We start from the raw sequence: 22,955 nt of genomic DNA on the forward strand, positions 1-22,955 counted from the left end.
CAAAGATGGGTGGCTCGTCCGCCAACTACTCTGCCACTACCATGGCACCATAGTTGACGGGCACTCGGTTCATGAATTCGACATGATCTAAAAGAGAAAGAGCCAAAAACTTTGGCATCGTTTCAGATCGCTCTCGAATTCTACGTGTCCCGAGTTCAAATATTATAAGCATGGGAGGCAGAGGGAAACAAACTTGCATGACCCGGAAAGTTTGATTCGGTGGTGAAAGGTGGTGTGTACCTGATCCTGATCCTGCTCCTCTCTTTGGACTTGTTTGCAACATCTGAGCCACATGTAGCCAGATGCTCCACGCCTGCCTCTGCCAAGACCAGGCTGCAGATACTTGAGAGATTGCATTGCATTAACAAATGGAGACATCTGTAGTGCAAAACTGAATTAGAATGCATCTCACCTGATCTCAGATCCTGAGACAGATTTCGCCATGGAAGTGATAGATTGCCAAGGGAATGAACACTCATAGATAAACAATTCTAAAAGCAGGAAGCTCTGGTGCTGTCTTGTGAGATCACAGTTGTAGATGAATTAGTCGAAAATGACTAGTATAAACCTTTAAGTTCATTATCTAAAACAAAACAGAGCTATTTGAAGTTCAAACAGTTTCTTCACTGAATTCTTCTCTTAGGCACTAAATTTTAATCTGTATCACCACCAGCCTAACCCAAGCTTGGCAAATAGAAAAATATGGTAACTGGGATTAAAAGATAACAGTTTAGAAAGGGCAACCGAGACCAAAAATTCAGTACCAGACAGAGTGTACTTGATCAATCAATGCCCATAAGTGTTTCCATAGCCAAACTTAAATGTTTACATCAGAAAGATGAGGACTGTTTAATGTCACAAAGTACCTGCAAGGTTGAATTCTTTGATCATCCTAATCTGTGTCTTCATGAGAGGTGATCTGCGCAAGAAAAGGGGTTTTTGAGCTCAATATTTTCATTTCACACTAAAACATTCCAGTTGATCGACTCAGAAAAAAAATAGTTAACTACAGAGGGAAAGAAACATTCATAACACAATAAATCATTCTCAACTTTACACGGTGACCATTAAAGGCTTCAGGATTTATTAGTCACTGATACAGGCACTTGGGGGTAGACATTGTCATCACCCCAAGGATAGTCATGTGTAACATTCTGCACGCTAAAAGAATGCTACTTCTACATAATAATTCAAATGCAAAAAACCACATTTATACAATTATCAGAGCAGCTGAAAGATTGGCATATGGCCGGAACAAGATTCGAGAAGCTCGTGATATGGCCTACACAGGAGCAGGATAGCACTGATTGTTTTACTTTGCTGTGAATGGAATTTTGAGGACAATCCTACATAGTACAACTTCCTTCCAACCAAACATTTGATTTGGCATTCATTGATGCCAACTGTTACTAAATTTCTTACAGCTTCCTTTTGGAATGGAGAATTGAAGCCCCTTTGGAATCAACATTCCAGTTTTTACACTAGCACTGAATATATTAGATTTATGAACAGAAAAAAATATAAATTACAAGCAGGCACCCACTTATTCAATCATGAGTCGGACCTGGCCGACTGAACTGCACAACTGGACACAGAGTGATCGTTCAACCAACATGCTTTCTTTTAGAAAGATGCCATTTATGTTGCTGAAGGCCCCTGAGAAGCAGAAACAATTATGCAGTAACAGTTAATAGGAATTTAATGGGTCACTCTTTTTCACTTTTTGATGAAAAAACTTCAGATAGTTGAGATAAAAGACAGAGGATCAGGATCCAATCTTTAGTAAGTCCACAGCTAACTTTATTATGCATCTGCAAAGGTAAAGCAGAAAAAATGTTTATCCACAATAACATATCGAATTTCTATATTTAGCTTCTTTTGAAGAATTCACAATGAGACAAGATTTGCACAAAAAGCAATGATCTTTCAGAATTTATTTATTGTTTTATTGATGGCACCAAACTTACAATTTGTAATATTTACTAATCTGCTCGAGCAAAGAGCAATCTGAAGCTTGATAAAGTAAAAAGAAAATCTGCAATGCTTAAAAAATTTCTTTCCCAGCACTTCTTTAGTGCATTTACTTACCTGGCCCAATATATCAAAATGCTCATTCCCCATTTATAATAAGTGACCGCCAAGGCACTCTCTCTATCTCCACAAATGATGAATACTCATTGTTCAGTGGCTGTTTCCATGGTTCCCCATCCATTTGCATATATGCATCTTTCCACTCACCGCCTCTGATCTCTAATCTAATTGCTGCAGCCTGAAAAATAATAATAGATTAATTAAAGTATAATTTCTACTTAATCAAACCAAAGGTTTCTTTAGATAGTTGGAGTTGAATTACTTGTGATCATATATTAACTGCATGGACTATAGAGTACAAACTACAAACATCAAAGTCTAAAGTGCATCTCATATAAAAGTTGATATGTCAACAGTGATTATAATATCTACAGATGACAAACTAAATGCAACTTTAAGACATTAATCATTTGTATATGCATAGAACATCCTCCAAAGATTTTGGTTTGCTAGATTTAGTTAATTGTGAGTTTATATTGCTCTATACAAACTCTCAGCTCATTTTTATAATAAACTAAATAAGGACAAAAAAGACTCTAAGACAGTTCTTGGTGTATTATTTTTCTTTAGAAAAGAAAGATAATTCTGGGTCTCATGTTTCATTAATAAAAATCCTATGAATGATTTTTACCGGCAGGATGAGACACATGAAGGCATAATGCTAGTGGATGGTTTTTCTTTTTTGCATTGTGTAATTACTTTATCAAAAAAATATAGGTGAAAATGACATGCAAGGAACAATGGCAAGATATCGTAGATACCTGTGCGATGTGCTTTGCAGATATAAGTTCAACCATAACAAGTGATGCATGCCACCCTTGCTTTAGGCCAAATATCTCGAGCAGGCCATCATCCATGTGGGCCTCAACAAAGCCTCTCTGGAAAGGAAATGCAAGAGATGGATAATACAAAATGTAGTCATAATTTCATGCGACTATGCAGAAAAATTGGAACTATAAGCTCTACCTCCAAAGCCTCTAAACATAACAAAAATTACAGTAACAAAAATGAAGAATGATTGACATGAATAATGGATGACAATGAGGATAATGATAAAAATTGAGATGCATGGCTTATTAGTTGTGACAAATGACACCAAACCTGCTCATTAATTCATACAGTAATTAATTCATAAAGTGCCAAAGTGTTTGTAGATACTCCTAACTCCTAATTATGTAAAACATATAGAAGTTGATTTACCTTCCATGCAGCAAAAAAAGTACCTGTAAATTGTCTAATAGACCTATATTAAACACAGCATAAATAGTTCCAAAAAACAAATTCTATATGTTGAACACTAGTTACAACACCACAAAAAAATTTCAACAGGAAGCAACACAAAAGTGGGATAATAGACATTTAACAGATCCTCTCGACAAGTGCCAAACTGGAAACAAGAACTGTAATTGTATATGTAAAACCAAATATAGTGAATAGATAAAAGGAGATGAATAAAGTGAGCATTTATGATCAGCCAAGCACCCAGTATTTCTCTTCCTTGCCTGGTGAAACCATTTGATTATGAAACTTAGCAAGTGGGTGCTGACAGGCTAAAGAATTATGTGCAAGTTATCCTTTCTTTCTCCAAAGATCAGGGGCATGAAATACCCCTAATATTTTCTTCAGCCATTGATGAGTAGGTACACATGATGGCATGATGGTTAAGTTCTGTTTTAGGAAAAATTTCAAATTAAATCAAACAGAAGCTGAAACCATACCAAATTGCAGGGAAAAACAGAAAAGAAAGTAAACCTTTTGTTCAGTTTCCAAAATTTTGCATTACTCAGAAAAACAATGATAATACATTATTGGAAACAACAAAGAAAGCTAGCATAGGAAAGAGGTCATAGACTTGAAAATTTTAGCAGTATGTTTTTGCATGGAAGTTCTGTTTCATCACTAATTAAGCTTATTACTGAATTGTGTGATGACAGGACAAGACATATGGAAAAGAGAATATTTGTTGTAAGATTATTTTAATAAATGATCAAGCACAAACATCAGACACACTGGAATAACTTATAAAGATACATTATTTGACAAAATCCAAGAACTTCAAAGCATTGGAACATCTAGCTATTATCTGACTTTATAAACAAAGCTCACAGAAGCAACATCAAAGATATGACGTCATTCTATGAGGCTCAAGTGTCTACTCACCTTTTCCAGATATTCTGGTTTTAGATTACCCCAAGGGTTCCTCCCACTTCCATAGCTGTGAAGATTTAAAGCAACAATGGCCCGAACACTGCATCCATTACTTAGTCTGAATTAATTTCCAACTAAGGGTAAATTGCAATGCCTTTACAGAAACATTTGTGCAGTAGATACCAAAAGAAAAGAAAAAAGAAATCATGCTACAGCCTACAAGTATGAATAAAACAGATGTATATCAATTTTTAAAGTAAACTTTGATCGATGAAAGAGATTCGGATATAAGATGAAGAACTTGCCTTGATGGAACAAGAATCTGTTCCCATTCTGAGCAGTTAACCTTTTTAATGGATAAGTGAAGAATGTTCTTGAGCCCTCTGCAAAATTTTAAGCAGAACTGAAATGGCATACAACACCAACTTTCAACATTCAATTTTAGGTTGCCTATAAAGTAAGGAAAGGAGATAACAACAGTCTGAAGGAGAAATAGAATGGTTTAGAAGCTATAAAAAAGATCTAAGTGACATTTATCTAAAGATACAGAAGGAAAAAAAAAAGTTTTTAAGCCATCTAAATTCAAAAATACTGTTGCAAATCAGCTTGGTATACAATATACATAACCTTTATACAACTCCCCTTACTTCATAAACTCTTAATTACCTAAATAATTTGACCTGCTCTGAAAAGGAAATATAGGAAAGGACAAGTATGTGTGCAACCTAGACTAATTTGTATGATTTCCTTTCTATAAAACAGTTTTTAGTATACTTGCCAACAAGAGCACAAGGTGTTGCTTTTAGTACCATCACTCTCAGGTCACATAAAAATATAAATAACATATGGGAGCATTGAGATGTAGCATCACAGGCAACATAAGAATGGAGAAGAGGTGAGAACAAAGGAAGCTCTCCACTAAAAGGAGGATGAACAATCCATTCAAAAGGAGGATGAACAAAAAGCAATCCTTTGCAAACAAGCCTTGAATGGATGTCGAATTTGACTAGAATGTTCCTCACTCAAGGAATATAATTTTTAAAAAATGATGTTCCCTTAAACATCTTCCAACATCCGAATCTTATATTTTGTAGTTATTCTCATATACATCCACCGAAATCCACTATTAGATGGCCTCTCATGCTAAAGGATTCCAAATTACTAAAAACCACAGCGATATGACCCTTGGAGAAAAAAAATTAACTATCTAGGTAACAGTTCAGCTAATTCTCTTTCTAAACTTCAAAACAAACAACTTTACACTATGATGAAAGTTAAAAATATGGTTACTGACTTACCATCTCTAAAATCTTCAATATGCAGTGAAGACTAACATGATGTTCCTCAAGTCATTGTTGCTGATGGTGGTATTAGCCTAAATTGCCAAAATTATGAGAATCTCATACTATCTTGCTGACAATATTTAAATATTCCTCAGAAAACTCTGTATTTGAGAGCTTTGGGGCCAGTCCAACTTAACATAGATATTGTATCAGTTAACTTATCGTGTCTGAACCCAAATGGAACCATTCACTTGGTGGTTCAGTTGAAACTGATTCAAAGCTAACTTTAAAGTGCTTGACCCAGCTCACACAGTAAATGTTAATTTTTTCAGGTAAATCAGTAAACTAATTAGGTCAAAATGTCACAAATTGTGCTTATTTTCATGATCAACACTGTATGTATTCCCTACTCACCACTTTTTGCCTACTTAAACAAGGGAAAAGCCTCTTTTTGGTTACTTGAACAAGGGAAAAGAAGCATAAAGAACAAGCAAAATACACAGATCATCCTCAGTGGAGTGAGGAGATATCCAGGGAAGCTTGGGGCAGCTGAGTGATCAAATAGTTAAGCATTTCACTGTTAATCCAAATAAGACCATAATTCATGATTGGACAACCTTGTTCTGATCTGGTATTCGTATCAACCAAATAGGAGCCCTTGAATATTTTTGAAGATTGTCAGATAAATCACCAATATCTTTTTATTCTGCTGAACTTAACCGACTTCCTACAAATCAGTTTCTGACCATTCAACCGATTAATCAGGCCAAGTCCTGCCTGTTCCAGCCAAAATGATTTCTTATTGATCTCATTAATCCTATTAGATGAGACAATTCCCAAGCAATCTAATTGATACAAGCTGATCTGATCCTAAATCCTATGAACAATCCTAAACCCAATTCCAATTATTCAAAATAAAATGTTTATGTACTTGTGTTGAATGTCAAAATATGAAGCAAAGTGGCCTGCATAGATCATACTTAAGAATGGCTGTTTTGTGACAAGTTTGCATAATACATGATGACTGTAACTAATGGTTGATATAATTCAACTTAAAGTTTCATAATAAATTATCTAGTGGAAGCAATATTTCCAAAAGAAAGCATCGTTATTGCTGGTAACAAGGCAGACACAAACCTTAAACTTGGATCACTCATGCAAGGTGTAAAAAACCATCCTTGCTTGCAGCTATATCCAGTGTAAATCAACTGTCAAACAAACATCAAAGGAAATCTAGCATGCTGAATAGTCTTATGGAAATCAAGTTAAGATGTAACTATTATAATTTAGAAATTCAAACAGAATACATAAAGAATTAGTGGCACTATAATATGCAAAAGATGGTAAACCAAAGTGTCATCACATTGGTTTTCCCATGAAAAGGATGAAGAAAGCAACTTTTGGCATTTAAGGTAAGGTTTCCACAATTCTTTAGGAAAATCTCATTTAACATTAAAATCAATACCAAACATAAAGGTAAATCATGACTGGTCCAAAAGCGAGTTATGTGAATTCAGAAATAAAAATTACTATTAAGCTTCAGCCAAAGACCTTGTAAATTATGCAAAAAAGCTAGTTAATTTGCCAGAAGCTTTTGATAATCACTTAAAGTACTATGCTAGAGACAAGTTACATATGTCACTCACCCATTTCTTGGTACCATCACCAATACGGTCTGTATTATTTTTCTCAAAGAATGTTGAGTAACTAGACATATTTATGCAGTTTTTGCCCACAAGTCACCAAAATCGGATTGATCACTTGGGCTCCTAAATCCTAATAAAGCAAATTCTTATGGCAGTATGCATAAAACAGTCTAGCGTCTAGTAGTCATACTTCCTATGTATCTGTAATTCTTTGGTCAAGTTTTAAAGATGGTCTATGTTTCAATTATTACCCTTTCCTCACTTGGATTTTCCATAACTTCTTGGTTGTGTCTGACTATGCTAACCATATATCACAGTTAACTCACTATCATTGCCAATCTACTGAAAAGAATATGCACTTATCAATTTTGCATACTATAAATGTGATTCATTATGATTTCAATTAACATTCTTATGCTTGCCCACATGATGACAGTGTATTAATACATTACTAATGTGCTAAAGTATAGGCAGTCATTTCCTTATTTAAAAAAAAAGCAGCACATAATTATCCCTTATGGTGATAACAGAGTCAGAACTATTGGCGTCCTGACAGTTTGTTGAGGCTGCAGATACTTATTTGTGTCTGCATTCTTGACATATCCTATTTTTGCACAGCAGGGTTACAAAAACTCACCAGAAGCAATGAGATGAAATGCATGTGTCCTTTGCCATTTAGCTAATAAACCTGTAGATATTGAAGTTTGGCAAGCTGTGCTACCTGATATTGTATTTGAAGCAGTTATTTGAATCCCTGATGTTGATTAGAAAGCCAGAACTAGTGCAGTCCTAACAGTTTGTTGAGGCTGCAGATACTTATTTGTACCTGCATTTCTTATCATATCCCATTTTTGTGCAGCAGGGTCATGAAAACCCACAACAAGCAATGGGACGAATTTTATATGCCAATTGTCATTTAGCTAATAAAACCATGGATATTGAAGATTTGCAAGCAGTCTGATGCTGCATTTGAAGCAGTAGTTCAAATTCCTTATGATAAACACCTGAAACAAGTTCTTGCTAATGGTAACATGCAAGGATTTGTATACCATATTATACCACCCGATATCGGCGGTATGTATCGGTCTGCTAGCAAATCGGCACACAGACCACCGACTACTAGGCGGCAATGGTCAAAATTTCGACCATTACCGATTTATATTGATTTTCAAATGGTCAATTTGATCGTTGGAGGCATTCTAAAGGGTTTTTATGCCCTTTCCTCCCTTATCTTTCGATCCATTTCACTCTCATACTTTTTTAAACTCTTTCAAAATCATTCTTACTCACAATCTCTCTCTTATTCTCATATTTTCATTTTTCTAAACTCAACAAAACAACGATTTATGGACCAGATCAAATTTAGGAGACTAATTTGAGAAGATTAAGAGGAAGAACATTTTAATCACGACGTATGATACGGAGCAACATATCAGTAGTGAAAGTAGAAATTCTGACATTCACCAATACATGGCTCAGGAGTTGCCTCGGACACATGTGATTCACAACAATCAACCTACGTCCATCACCATATTGATTCACCAACAGCATACGGTATATCAATACACTATATCGTGGGATCAATTTCAGGATTAGGTTCGACAAACATATCATATTGATATACAGATACATAGGATCGAGAATCCCGATCCACTACCCATGGAGACCAATCGTTCGTTTTGTTGGTAGAATCAAGTATATCTACACATGTGATTACTTAATTCACTTGAACCTTAAAGTTTAAGTTGTATACAAAATAATTTAATAATTCAAATAATTTTTCTATAAACAATTCAATATTAACGGAAGAATGATCCAGAACAGACCAAAATTGCGAACCTTGCATAAGGCTATTCCTCAAAACCCAAAAAAAATATACGGTACTATCCTTACCTAATTTATAATAGTTTTTCTAAAACTATACTAAATGCATATTTATTTCTAACTTAAAAATCCTATCATAAATTTTTTTGTTCTATTTTTCATGTATTTTCGGAGGGTTTTATGCTTAATTTAGGTGTACCGCTCGGTGCTCGGTAGCCATACCATACCATACCAAGCAAAGCTCAATACACCGGTATGGTACGAGATTAAAAACCTTGGTAGTATGGGGGCAAAATTGCAAACTACAATCTTCATGACGATCACTATATTCTAAGTTATTCAGAGGTACAATTATTAGGAAGTTATGCATAAACCATGTCAATGTTGAGGTTGATCCAAAAAAATTACTATTCAAACTGTTTACATGTTAAATGGAACAGAAGTATAAAAACCATACCTTATTTGCTAATGGTCCATGTGCAAGGTATGGTTTTTCATCACGTAAATGATGGAAACTATAAGCAACTTGAGCATCCATTCCTAGAATATGAGAACAAAAGTAGTGTCTTTCAGAAAAGAAACTGATCATTACAGCACAGAAACTAAAAGATAAGGAAACATATGGTAACTTTGCAAGCAACAGTTTATTAAATACAGGAAATCATAATCTATGTAACAATGCATACATGACTACAGAAAGGAACACATATTCATACATAAGCCAGATAAAGTTAAAAATGGAAAATCAAGTTGTATATGATACTCAGCCTTCACATAAAATAAAAAAGGAATCTAGATAGTTTGGTTTTCCCAGCAAAGATGAAATATCTTGTTGAACTAGTGCCAGAACCAGAGTCTTTACTCTTTATCATCATCAAAGGATGAATTAAGTCTGGAATTATATTATGTCATGATTAACACTCAGGGAAAAGTTCAATATTTTCATTATAGGCATCACTGATAGAAGTTTATAAATGTTTACGCATGGGATAAAAAATCAATACCTATGCTAAAATAATTGTAGAAGACCCCATCAAAGCAAGAAATCATTTCAGGTAGCACCCCCTCGATATCCCCATCCTATAAGAAACAAAAGCAACACATTGTGGGACAGAAAACTTGCAGCAGAAAGAAATAACACTTAATGATGTTGTCAATTGAAGATTGATTATTTACGATGAATCAACTTTCTATGCACAAGTATTTTCATAGAAGTTGGGGAAATGAGTTCTTTTCCTACATTTGCTGGAGAGGCTAAACTTAGTTTACAATTCATCAAAAAGTTCACACAGAATAAATCAAAAGGCAAAATGCTAGGATAAGCTTGTTATGATAACGAAGATCCCATAAAGATCCAAAAAAAATCAAGCGAAACCCTAAAAAATTTTCTAAATTGTTGACTATCAAATTAATGAACCCCAAAGCCAATAATTCCTTCAGTTGCAAAAGGAAAATGAGGGGTAAGGAAAATTTTCATTTCTGTAAATGGAGTTCAGTGTTAGCGTGTGCATGCTTTCAGATGCGTTGACTGTTATTAAGCATTAGGTAAAAATAAAAGAATAATGGTGTTGAGCAAACAAGAAATGCAAAGCCAAAAAAAAAAAAGACATCCAAGAGAGAATGAATACAAAGAGAGATCAACAGTTTTTTCAAACCCTACAAGATATTTATTTCTATCGTGTATTATTTGTCTTTGTCAAAAACGAATAAATAAGAGATGCTGATAATTGATCCTAGAAAACAGAAGATATACAAGATAAGTCCTGTAATTACAGCTCTTCTCATTCACTAGGCATGCACCTTGAAACATTGGCTAGAGGGGTCAGAAATAGAATTAGTAGAATTTTTTGCTATATGTTCAGGTCAAAGAATTAATGGAATTGGTTGTCTCTATTTTGAATTGACGCATGCAACTTGAAACATTGGCTAGAGGGGTCAGAAATAGAATTAGTAGAATTTTTTGCTATATGTTCAGGTCAAAGAATTAATGGAATTGTTTGTCTCTATTTTGAATTGACGCATGCAACTTGAAACATTTGGCTACAAAGGATCACTCTTAAATATTATCACAACAAAATAAAATATTGATTAAAAAAATTAATTAAAAGAATTTGGCAAAAGCTGCAGCTAAGATTGCAGCAGAAGAAACATACTGGAAAAAAAGTGCTTTCACCCAGATGCCTGAGAGAGTGTGGCAGTTCTATCATGTCTTCTACAGGAACTGAGACAGTGATGTGCCAGCTGCATTTAGACCATTAAGATTTTGATATGCACTAAGAAGTTTAACAAAATAATATTATTAATGTTTGATACTCCAAAATAAAGTATGTGCAAAGCTCTTATAAATATGCTTGACATTACAGAAAGAGAAACCTATAATCCTCAAAATACAAAAGCAACTCCCTTTAGATGAAGCATATTATTCAATATTGTCAACAGGTTCAGTCAAACAAAAAACACATCAACAAAAAAGTGTCGCTTTTCAACATCATGATAAAGTTGCAAGATCAGACACGTTTGTGCTGTAAGATTAAAAAAAATGGTGATGCATATTAGGATATAAATGAATTAAATTGTAGCTAAAGAATGACACTGGAACTACCCACCTCATAATTGCCAAGGCATATATTCTACATATCCATTTAATATTTTATGGGAACCTTAGCACCACACTCACAGTTGATTACCAGTGTCATGTTGAATTATTTGGCCCACAAACAGAAGAAGAACATGGTCCTTCAACTTTTATATTTATTCAATGGTATGATACAAATAGGTTAGAAATTCGAACATAATCAAACTTATTTTTGTCTACATCAAAACAAGTCAACTTTTTCATGTTAATTTGTTAAGATCAAGGTTTGCCATGTCGCGGCATACTGCCCGACAGGGATTTAAATTTCGAATTGTACTGCCCAATACTAGTCCGCCAGCAGATCGATACGCGAACCGCCCATTACTGGGCGGTACGTTTGATATAGCCCCGTATCGGACGATACGGGGCTGTATTGGATGGTAAATATCGAAATTTCGACCGTTGCCGCTTGGTACAGTTGGTAACGGTCGAAATTTTGATCGTTACCAACCTATAACTGTGTTCCAACGGTCAATTTGATCGTTGGAGCCCTTTCTCACAGGTTTTTAAACTCATCCTCCCCCCTATTTCACTCCATTTCACTCTCACACTCTCTTAAACTATCTCAAACTCATTTTTTTCTCATATTCTCTTTCTTATTCTCACATTTGCACTCTCCTAAACTCTACAAACTAACGATTTGTGAATTAAATCGAGGTTAATTTGAGAGGATTAAGAGGAAAATTTTTTTAATCAAGAGGTATGTATTCTTTTTATTTAAATAGAGAGTAATTAATTATGATTAGTGTGCTTAATATTAATTTATTCGAAATTAGACATTTAATAGGTCAAATGTTTATATTTCATGCATATTAAATATTGAAAGAAATTTATGATGGTAAAATAGGTTTAATTAGATTTTATCAAAGTTATTTAATCCTGCGATTAGTGATCTTAATGATGATTTAATAGAAATTTGATCGAATTTGGGTCAATTCAATATCTTGAATACCTATTAGGGTGTTTGACATATTTATAGTATTGAAAGAGAAGTAATTAATGGGTAATTAACTATGTTAATTATATAATTAGTGTATTTAATAATGATTTCATCATAATTTGATCTATATTGGATCAAAATTACGTATTTAATGTTTCTTTTATATGTTTCACATATTTATGATGGTAAAATACATTTAATTAGGTTTTATTAAAGTTATTTAATACTACGATTAGTGATTTTAATGATGATTTAATCGATAGATATGATTAAATCATCATTAAAATATACTAATTACATAATTAGTGTATTTGAGTAGATACGATAGAGCCTATATGATGTAGACATAGAACGAAGCTTATTGTATTCACAATCGTCGTATTAAGGAGAATCTTACGGCTAACAGTAGTACGGTGATAGTTGATCATACTTCTTCAAGCAATAGTATAATACAGAGTAGCAGATCAGTAGTCAAAGTAGAAGCTCTGACATTCACCAATACATACCTTAGGAGCCACCTCAGACACGTATGATTCATGATGATCAACCTACGATCATCACTATATTGATGCACCAATGGCATATAGTGTATCAATACACTATATCGTGGGATTAATTTCAGGATTTATTACAACAAATATATCATATTAATATACAGAGATATAGGATTGAAGACCCCGATCCACCACCCATGGAGGCCCATCGTTCGTTTTGGTAGTAGAATTAGCAATCAGGTATATCTACATATGTGATTATTTAATTCATTTGAACCTTAAAGTTTATGTTGTAATAAAATAATCTAACAATTCAAATAATTTTTCTGTAGATAATTCAATATTAATAGAAGGATGATCCGTAACGGACTGAAGTTACGAACCTTACATAAGGCTATTCTTTAAAGCTCGAAAAAAATATGTGACACTATTCTTACCTAATTTATATTGGTTTTTCTAAACCTATACTAAATGTATATTTATTTCTAACTTAAAAACGATATCGTAATTTTTTTTTCTATTTTTCAAGTATTTTCGGAGGATTTTACGCCTAAATTAGGCGCACCACTTGGTACACCGTACCGTATCGTAACGAGCAAGGCTCGATACACCGACACAGTGTAAAATTTCAATCTTTGCTGCCCGATATAAGTTGTGCATATCGGTCCAATAGGGGATTGGTACATGGACCACCCTGTACCAGGTGGTATATGCTAAATGGCCCTATATCGCTCGGTAAGGGTCTGTGCTAGTTGAAACGATTGAAATCCGAGCGTTATTGACCTATACCGGTTAGTAACAATCAAATTTAAATCGCTACCGATGGATGGCTCAGATCTGACAAGTTCCAATGATTAAATCTATTTAAAAGGGTTTTTAAACCCTTCCCTCCCCCTCTCTCACCCTTTTTCACTCTCTCAAACTCTTCTACTCTCTTGGTCTCTTTATTGCTTACTTCTTTCTCTCATTTTTATATTTGCACTCTCTTAAAATTTTATAAAGCTATAATTTATGGTTTAGATCAAGCTTGGAAGGCTAATTAGAGAGGATTAACACCTAAGTTAGAGGAAAAACTCTCTAATCAAAGATATATTTTTTTCCTCGATTTTTGATGATTTATGAGGTAATTAAACCTATTATATATTCTCAATGTCTAATATATTATATGAAGTCTTTATAATGGTCTTTTAGAATTAATTAGGGAGTAATTAAGGTCTTTAATGTTATAATCAGTGTATTTAATGTTGATTTTTTTAAAATCAGACACTTAATAGGTCAAATTATTTAATGGATTAATTTTTTGTATTTCATGCATATTAAGGTGATTTATATGTTTGTGATGGTATAATAAGTTTAATTAAAAATTTTAACACTATGATTAGTGTTTCTAATGATGATTTAACCAAAATTTAATCTATATTGGGTTAATTTGATGTCTTTAATACCTGTTAAGTGTTTGACATATTTATAGTGGTGAAAAAGGACTAATTAGATATTAATTAACTACGCTAGTATTGTGATTAGTGTGTTTAATGCTAATTTAATTAAAATTTAATCCACATTAGGCCAATTAAATATCTTTAATGCCTATTAGAGTGTTTGACATGTCTATAGTGGTGAAAGAGGAATAATTAGCGAATAATTAACCATGTTAATGGTGTGATTAGTGTATTTAATAATGATTTCATCATAATTTGATCTATATTGGATCAAATTTATGTATCTAATACCTTTTAATGTGTTCGACATATTTATAGTTGTAAAATAGGGCTAATTAGGGTTTAATTAAGTTTTTTTAATATTGTAATTAGTGTCTTTAATGATAAATTTATCGTTATTTGATCCTTTATTAGGTCAATTTTATGTGTTTAATAGTTATTACTTATTAGAGTGTTTGATATGTTTATTATGATAAAAGAGGGCTAATTATAGAGTAATTAGTATTTTTAATATTGTGATTAGTGTATTTAATTATGAATTCATCGTAATTTAACCTATATTGAGTCAATTCTATATATTTAATGTCAAATATGTTGATTAACATATTTAATGGTAAAATAGGGTTCATCTGTATCTTGTTATTCCAAATTAGGGTTAATCACAGCTTGCTTATTTGATTTAATTTTGGTAGGAATATGCAACCAAAGGAATAGACACATGATAATGCTTGAGAACATACCCGAAAGATATACGGGAACTGTCATCATTGGTAGTGCATTTATTATGACTACATCGACAAGAGTGGAAGAATCACCAGGGTGAATATGCATTTGGCCAACATGTATCCCGATATTATAAAATGCAAGAAGGTTCCAACGGAGGTCTGTAAATCATTTCAAAACAAGTTACTACAGGCAAGGGACGATACAATTAAAAGAAGAAAGAGCTAAGGAAGAATATTATAGGGCTACTTTGATTTATGATGAATATGAGGGTCACGACGATGATATCGATCTGAGTCTTAGAGCTGGTTTTCATACATTATTGGAGTATCAGTACATGTACTAGGAAGAAATGAGGCATTGATGGCCTGACTCATAATAGGAGCATGGCGATGGCAGTGGGTCTGCACCACATCGACTCTAAAGGTCAACCAGCATGAGGCAACCAATGGCCCCTCCTCGGTTGAGCTGGATTGGTAGTATAAGGCGGGATAAAATCCGTGATTTTATTAGAGGGCTTGATAGGCGGTCAGCACCAAATATTATTGATATTGATCCGCAAGCCTATCCTCCACAAACAGCGAATCAAACATGAATTGACAATGTATATACAAAAGAAAAGAAGTGGGATACTGGGAAGACAATAGCTAAATGGTTCAAATTTTATAAAATTCTAACAAACATAACCCAAGGTCCATATTATCAAAGCATTGTCTACTTTATCTAAAAGGGTAGCATGAGGTTCCAACCTCCAACACCGAAGGAGATCCACGACATATATTTAGATGAAGAGGTGGCAGAATTGAATGATTGGATCAAATCCTTTAAGAGATAGCAGGACGAATATGAGGTGACATTGATATGCGATAACTGAACAGGGACAACAAGAATGAGTATCATCAACAACAAATTTAAAATTTTTTATAAGTCACTTAATGCTTCCAACAAGATTTAAGATGTAAACTATATTGCAAACCTGATGGACATCGTGACAGAGGAGATTGGACCACAGTACATTGTCCAGATAGTCACCGACTATAGAGTTAATTTCAAGAAGGTCGGTTTATAATTGATGAAAAAAGAAAAATATTATTTTAAACTCCATGTGTAGCTCATTGCATGAATCTAATATTGAAGGATCTTGGCAAGCTATCATCAATCAACAAATGTATAACTCGAATACAATCGATCACAAAATTTATATATAATTATTATTGAGTCTACTTTTTGATGCAAAAGTATACAAATGGTGAGATACTCTGACTTGGAATTACTCGGCTTGCTACAAATTTCATTGCTTTAAGGTCAATACAACAAAAGAGGTAAGGCCCCAAGACAATGGTTATCTCATAGGAATGATCCGATTCCAGGTATTCGAGATCAAGCGATAGAAAAAAGTTAGAAAATACCATTCTTTCTTCTAGACTTTGAGATGTCGTGAATAAAATTATAATTGGAGTGGAACCACTTTATATTGTCTTTCAGAAGGTTGATATAGATAAGCATCCTTAAATGCTTTATCTTAAACATATGTCGATTACAACAAAAGAGGATGTTAAGAAAGCATTCACAAATAATTTTAAGACTGAGCAATACTTACATATCACTGATCGCAGGATCAAAGTTTATATGGACCAAGATATCTATAATGTCAGTAAATTCATATTTAATATAATATAATTCATATTTTTTAATATTTAATTATTTTACTAATAAAATTATTTGTCTTGCAACGTAGTATCTAAATTTCGACCATTTAATTTTGGTATAGTTTTGGAACTCGATCAAATTTATTGTCGACATTAAGAAATGTTATATATCGACTCTTGCCAAACACTACTAATGTAGTCGATGTTATTATGTAGCATCAATTATTCTAGGAAACAATCGGTTCATTCTTCGACGATGTAGTGGTATTGTGTCATTACAATATGGTTCCTAATAAGAGAAAATTACACACATATTGATTATAAACTATATTTCATATTAATTATTTGTTGTGTTAATAAAATCTTACTTATATCCTTTTGCAGTTGAGTGGTAGCTATAATTTGAAAGGGACACACCAAATTTAATGAAGGTTGTTGTTCGTGTACATAAACAGATGACGACATCGAGTGGTTGTGAACGTAATTGGTCAACGTTCATATTGATTCACACAAAAGTCTGCAATAGATTATTGTATAAACGATTAAAAAAACTAGTATATATCTACTACAACATGTGGCTATAGTTATGGTGTGCCGAGCTAGACAAGGAGCTAGAGAAACCAGAGATTGATCCCATCAACATTAAATACTACAAGGAATATTCATAGTTGATGTTAGTGTGGGTCAAAGCAGTGGAGAACTAATAGGATCCTCTACTTGATGAGACAGGAGATCCTCCACGTCCTTCACATTTTATCACTAAGGCAATAGAAGAAGAGGAAGCACATCCCTAGCGGGGGAAGATCCCCCTCGATCAGAATGTGATGGAAGGAACCAAACAATATCGAGTCAGACTATTCGAGAAACTAGAGACACTTAACCGTCAAAGTTGTTTGCCCAATGTACAAAGGTAAAGGCAAAGGGGAAGGCAGTAGCTTTAGTTGCACTATTGGAAAGAATCAAGTAGAATAACGAGATGCCTTCTCAATCGTATTCAGCAACCCACTCGGTTCAGAGACATGACAACAACATGGGTAGTAGTGCCGCGATCGATGATACCAATGATATTGGGGATTCGATGGTCCTGTCTGCATAGTTTGATGGTCGTACGTAGACCAAGGAGCAGTATTTTATGCATGCCACTTAAAATTCAGATCATGGAGCTCGATGAGGTACTGGTCAATTTTATACATGGAAGAGAAAGGGGAAGGTAGTGGATGATTTTAAGTAGATATGATAGAGCCTACATGACATAGACATAGAGCGAAGCTCGTATTCAGAGCTAACATATTATGGAGAATCTTATGGCCATTAGAAATACGCTGATAGTTGGTCATTCTTCTCCGAGTAGCAATATGATAATCAATCTTATGATACGAAGCAGCAAATCAGTGACAAAAGTATAAATTCTAGCATTCTCCAACCTCTATATTAATACTTGCCATAATTGTACTTGCCTCAGAAGCCGCCACAGACACGTGTGGTTCACGACGATCAGACTACGACCATCATCATATTAATACACCAGTGGTATATAGTGTATCAGTATATTATATCATGGGATCAATTTCAGGATTAGATCCGGCAAACATATCAAATTTATATATAAATACATAAGATCGATGACCCTGATCCACCGCCCGTGGAGTTTTCTCTTTTTTTTTTCTTGTAGTAAAATCAAGTATATCCATCGATCAATTACTTGATTTATTTAAATTCTAAAGTTTAAGTTATTTAACTCATAATCAAATAATTCAATATCAACTAAGGAATGGTTTGAAAAATACCACAAAACTACTTCTTAAAGCCCAAAAAACATATATACCATTATTCTTTCCTAATTTAGATTATTTTTACTAAATTTATATTTATTCCCAACTTAAAACCTCTAATCTAACCTTTTATATTTAAAAAAAAAATTAAAGCTATTTTTTGCTATTTTCTTGTGCCATTGATACACTCGATCGTACCGACACATGGTACATTAGTACAGGGTAATATATACTGTATTGTTGATTGGTCAATACAACAATTCGGATCGATAAGACAAACCCTAGTTAAGATATCATTCATAGAATATCTAATGCTACCAAAAACAGATAAAGCTATCATATTCCTTACCTTGCTTTTGAATTCCTAAATAGTATCTAGAACATCTTTTAAAAACAAGGAACAATTCAGACTATACATATTGAGACCTATGGAAAACCTTTTTTTATGTCCCACCTTTTAGAAAATTGTCAAAAACGCCATGACATTTATTAATCTAATTTTGCAGATATTAGTGAGTTGAAGGGTGCATCATGTTATATGTTTGGACAAACAATTTTCCACAGTATGATCAATACTGATCAGTTAGTTATGCTTTTAGTATATCCGTTTATGATCTTTGAATGGTTCGTAGATTGACATGACAATGGCAAATCTAGCAAATACATAAGGATCTAATAAGTCATAATATTAAGAAAACAATGATCATCTTTGTACAATACTATGGTAGTGTTTGCTAAATGAAGGTTTAAAGAACCAAGAAGCAAGATCAAGATTCTAAAGAAGATATATAGATTTGAATAGGGAATGCATAACCATAACAATAATCCTACGTATGGATTTTTTTATCCATCATATTTAAACTGGTACAATAGCACATATGAGGAGAATTTTACCTATCAAGCCGACAAATTGGGCCAGTAATAACCTTATATAATGACCTTTTCACAGCTGACTTCCATGAAAAAGGAAATGAACCGCCCTAAGTATAAATGTTTCAAACAAGTTAGAATGTAACCTCGCATATTTTGTAGGCAAAGCGAAAAGAGAAGGTAGCTCCATACCCAACCAAAGCTCCTAGATAGGTCATTTCCTGTCCCAAGTGGAATGATACCAATTGGAGGAACCGGCTCTCTGTTTTGCACATAAAGTTCTCCGAGGCTTTCCAACACCCAGCCTACTGTACCATCCCCTCCTGCAACCTACCAAGAAGAAAGATGATTCTCACGGTTACACATACTCCCACAACACCGGCATTAATTAATCCTTGTAAAGATCATTGGCATCCTAACCAAAAAAACTTTCAGCTGATCATGGCATGCTTCTCGCAGAATTATGTAAAATTAGCTAAAAAAAATGCAAAAACAATTACTATACCCTAGCAAAGATAAATAAAACAAAAAAATTTGATTATCATTGTGACACTGCAATAGACCAGCACTAAAAGAAGAAATGTAGCTTGCGTAATCCCTCATTAATTTGAAACGACATACCATGACTCTCAAATTTTCACGAGTAGCCTTTGCACAATAATCGCCTAGGTCAGCCAACCTCTCCAAGAAGGCTAAACCATACTGAACAAAATCCGAAGGCTTCGTGACCGATAGATCAAAGACCTGCATTCACAAGTCTCTTGTTACGGATTCCTAGGGTATGAACATCATAATTGCAACGGAAGCATCAGAACATTACAATTCAATAAGCAGGCCTAATGAAGAATACAATTTCTCAGTAATTAGTCAAGTAAAAGTAGCAATCACAAAAGCCCAACTCCAAATTCGTTATCCACTGGAATAAAGCTTCAACACTGGCATTCCCTCGTTCGAATTCCACAATATACCTGGTGGTATCCGATCCGTGCAGAATAATTCGGATGTATTTGTTTACTGTTCATTGTTTGTAAATCTTTCAGATCATTAAAACAGGAGCGACGAATAGAAGGAAGAGAAAGATCGTTAGTCTGGATGCTCTGACCTGGTCCTCGCCGATCAACTCCTGGAGCCGGCTCTTGAGGACGGGGCCATGGCGCTTCCCGCTCCGCGAGTTGACGAACACCACCAGAGGCGCCTCCGGCGCATCCTCCTCCCCATGCCCGCCTTCCAACGCCGCCACCTCCGCGGCGCAGAGGTTCCTCGACCTGACGGCCTCCACCATGCCCGCCAATAACCGGTCCGGTATCAAGACCCGCCGCCGGAGGTCCCCTCTACCGACCCTCAGACCCGGGAGCCCGCACCCACGGATCGACTCCACGATCGAGGAACTGGACGAGGCCGTCCTCGACGGCGTCGAGGATGACGCCACCGACTCGACCTCCGCCACCAGCGCGGTATCTTCCTCGTCATCCTCCTCCTCCTCGGCAGCCCTCAGCGGCGACGCCTCCCTCAATCGATCGGCTCCTCGATCGGAGGAATTCAAGAACGAGAGACGAACTTGTTTCCAGAACGGAGCCGGTTTCATCCCCGACATTCTCGTAGCTTCCGTCTTTCGTTCCCGTCTCTCTCTCTCTCTCTCTCTGTGTGCGTGTGTATATTTGGAAGGTTTGTGGAGAGAGCGAAGACGAGCAGTTCCCGCGACGAACATAACGGAAGCGCATACGCCCTCCTAATTTGACTTAAATTACGAAGGATTGCCACGAAGTCGGAGGAGGCCATATAACGACTCTAAATCACGAGTTCTATACGGCCGAAGAAGAATTCAATCGCCCGTTGTGGCCTTCATGAATGCTTCATGAAATGTCACTCGGCTTTGAATGATATCAATGAAGCTTTCTTGTGTAAAGAAAAAAACTCCATCCAATTTTTCTTTAGGCACTATTAAGATAAAATACTATATTCAAGATTCTCAATTTTACGTATATACATGTAGTATGAGATTGGATGGAAATAATATTATGATAAAATATTATATTCAAGGTTTATGGTAATTTTGTAGAGTCTCTATCGGTCATGGCTTAGGCTAATACTAAATAACTTTTGCATCTTAGTGTTGGTATATTCATAAGTATCAAGGTTTAAAAAAATCTTTAAAATCTAAAAAAAAAAAAATATATATTTAGCAAATGTCTTATACCTAATGATACATGTCGGTGTAGCATATCGACCATACATACCACCTTGTATCGAGGGTATTGAGGTTTGGTATTTTATAAATCAATAACATGTTATCTAAATCGAATGAGAATTGGATAGAGACAATGTTAAGATAAAAAAAATTATATTTAGGGTTTAAAATTTTATATATCGATTAAGGCTCAAATCGACATGGTATTGATTTATAGTAATGCATTTAGTGTGAATACGATAGTATGTACAGAGTCTTAAAATCATCACGAAAAAGACTAGAAAAATATTAAAAAATGATCAACACATATCTTTTACTAGGCGATGTAGATCTTATAACGAGCGTATGTATATCATATGATTTATCGAGATCTTGTTGATTCGATAAATATCATTTGTCGATGATATTATTCTTGATTAATTTGTGATGTTAGACTATAAGATGGACCTTAGTATCATAAAGTATTCATTGGACGCAAGAAGGCATGTAATATTTGGTGACGAAGAAACATTACATGTTGAGTCCTGCAATTGGGCTTTGCTATTAGCTTGGGTTGGATTACGAGTTAGGCTATATGATGGTAAAGCTGGAAACTTAGAGAAGAATGAATTGGATTTGGATATTTGGATGGCTAAGTTGAGATGATTGGTAATCAAGGAAGAACAAAATAAAAGGAATATTGAGATGTGCAAATATAAATGAGATTTCCTTTCAAATCACCACACATTTGAGTTCTACAAACATAGTTGTCAGAAGAATTGGCTACGAGCAGTCTCTATTTATTGTTCTACTTCATAAAGAATTCAAGCAAAGTGACACTTAAACATACTCATTGATCTACTTCACAAACCCATAACTATCACATATTTCTTGGACATAAGAACTTTTAGATCAAAGGAAAAGCAAAAAGCAAGAAGCTTATTTTTTTTAATCTCATTAGAATATCACCATAGGCAATATTCTGATAATTTAGTTAAACAATTTTGTTTCAATTGTTTGATTATAGTCCTCTTATTTTATCAAGTTATTGATCTAATTAATTAATTAATTAGTCAAGTTATTTAAACCAACAAAGGAGATAATAGAGGATTAATTTATAATATATATACATGTCATTATCAATTATAAAGTTATATGGTTATTATTATTTTTATAAGCATCCAACTCATATTTTATTACAACAATAGTCAAATCAATTGATTTTATTTGATACGAGAATTATTAGCAAATATTTGTGTACATAGAGATCGAAA

At 34.3% G+C, this 22,955-nt stretch overlaps 2 protein-coding genes across 2 annotated transcripts; both read right to left on the reverse strand.

The window, feature by feature from the left end:
- Positions 1–1,360: 1,360 nt before the first annotated feature.
- On the reverse strand, positions 1,361–4,335 carry LOC135598959 (diacylglycerol kinase 4-like). Its single transcript, XM_065093498.1, has 4 exons — positions 4,252–4,335; positions 2,853–2,969; positions 2,089–2,269; positions 1,361–1,656 (listed from the first exon to the last, which is right to left on the reverse strand). The coding sequence occupies exons 2-3, from the start codon at positions 2,946–2,948 to the stop codon at positions 2,111–2,113; spliced, it is 255 nt and encodes an 84-aa protein (XP_064949570.1). The 5' UTR covers positions 2,949–2,969; positions 4,252–4,335; the 3' UTR covers positions 1,361–1,656; positions 2,089–2,110.
- Positions 4,336–4,443: 108 nt separating this feature from the next.
- On the reverse strand, positions 4,444–21,139 carry LOC135598193 (diacylglycerol kinase 3-like). The gene is made up of 10 exons (XM_065091733.1): positions 20,617–21,139; positions 20,136–20,258; positions 19,707–19,844; positions 19,539–19,624; positions 11,146–11,233; positions 9,997–10,072; positions 9,450–9,532; positions 6,660–6,730; positions 4,541–4,622; positions 4,444–4,455 (listed from the first exon to the last, which is right to left on the reverse strand). Exons 1-10 carry the CDS (start codon positions 21,106–21,108, stop codon positions 4,444–4,446), a joined length of 1,251 nt encoding a protein of 416 aa, XP_064947805.1. The 5' UTR covers positions 21,109–21,139.
- Between the last annotated feature and the right edge of the window lie 1,816 nt (positions 21,140–22,955).

The sequence above is a fragment of the Musa acuminata genome, chromosome BXJ2-1 (assembly GCF_036884655.1).
Source record: "Musa acuminata AAA Group cultivar baxijiao chromosome BXJ2-1, Cavendish_Baxijiao_AAA, whole genome shotgun sequence".
NCBI lineage: Eukaryota > Viridiplantae > Streptophyta > Magnoliopsida > Zingiberales > Musaceae > Musa > Musa acuminata.

Bases quoted from the DNA above. Each gene is read 5' to 3' on its own strand.
- LOC135598959 (XM_065093498.1), bottom strand. From the start codon at position 2,948: ATGGATGATGGCCTGCTCGAGATATTTGGCCTAAAGCAAGGGTGGCAT. The intron at 2,270-2,852 runs GTATCTACGATA...ATTATTTTTCAG, and splicing joins CTGCAAAGCACATCGCACAG to GCTGCAGCAATTAGATTAGA.
- LOC135598193 (XM_065091733.1), bottom strand. From the start codon at position 21,108: ATGTCGGGGATGAAACCGGCTCCGTTCTGGAAACAAGTTCGTCTCTCG. The intron at 11,234-19,538 runs GTAAAATTCTCC...GTCTAAATGCAG, and splicing joins CCAATTTGTCGGCTTGATAG to CTGGCACATCACTGTCTCAG. The intron at 4,623-6,659 runs GTTTGTGTCTGC...AAAATTTTGCAG, and splicing joins ATGAGTGATCCAAGTTTAAG to AGGGCTCAAGAACATTCTTC.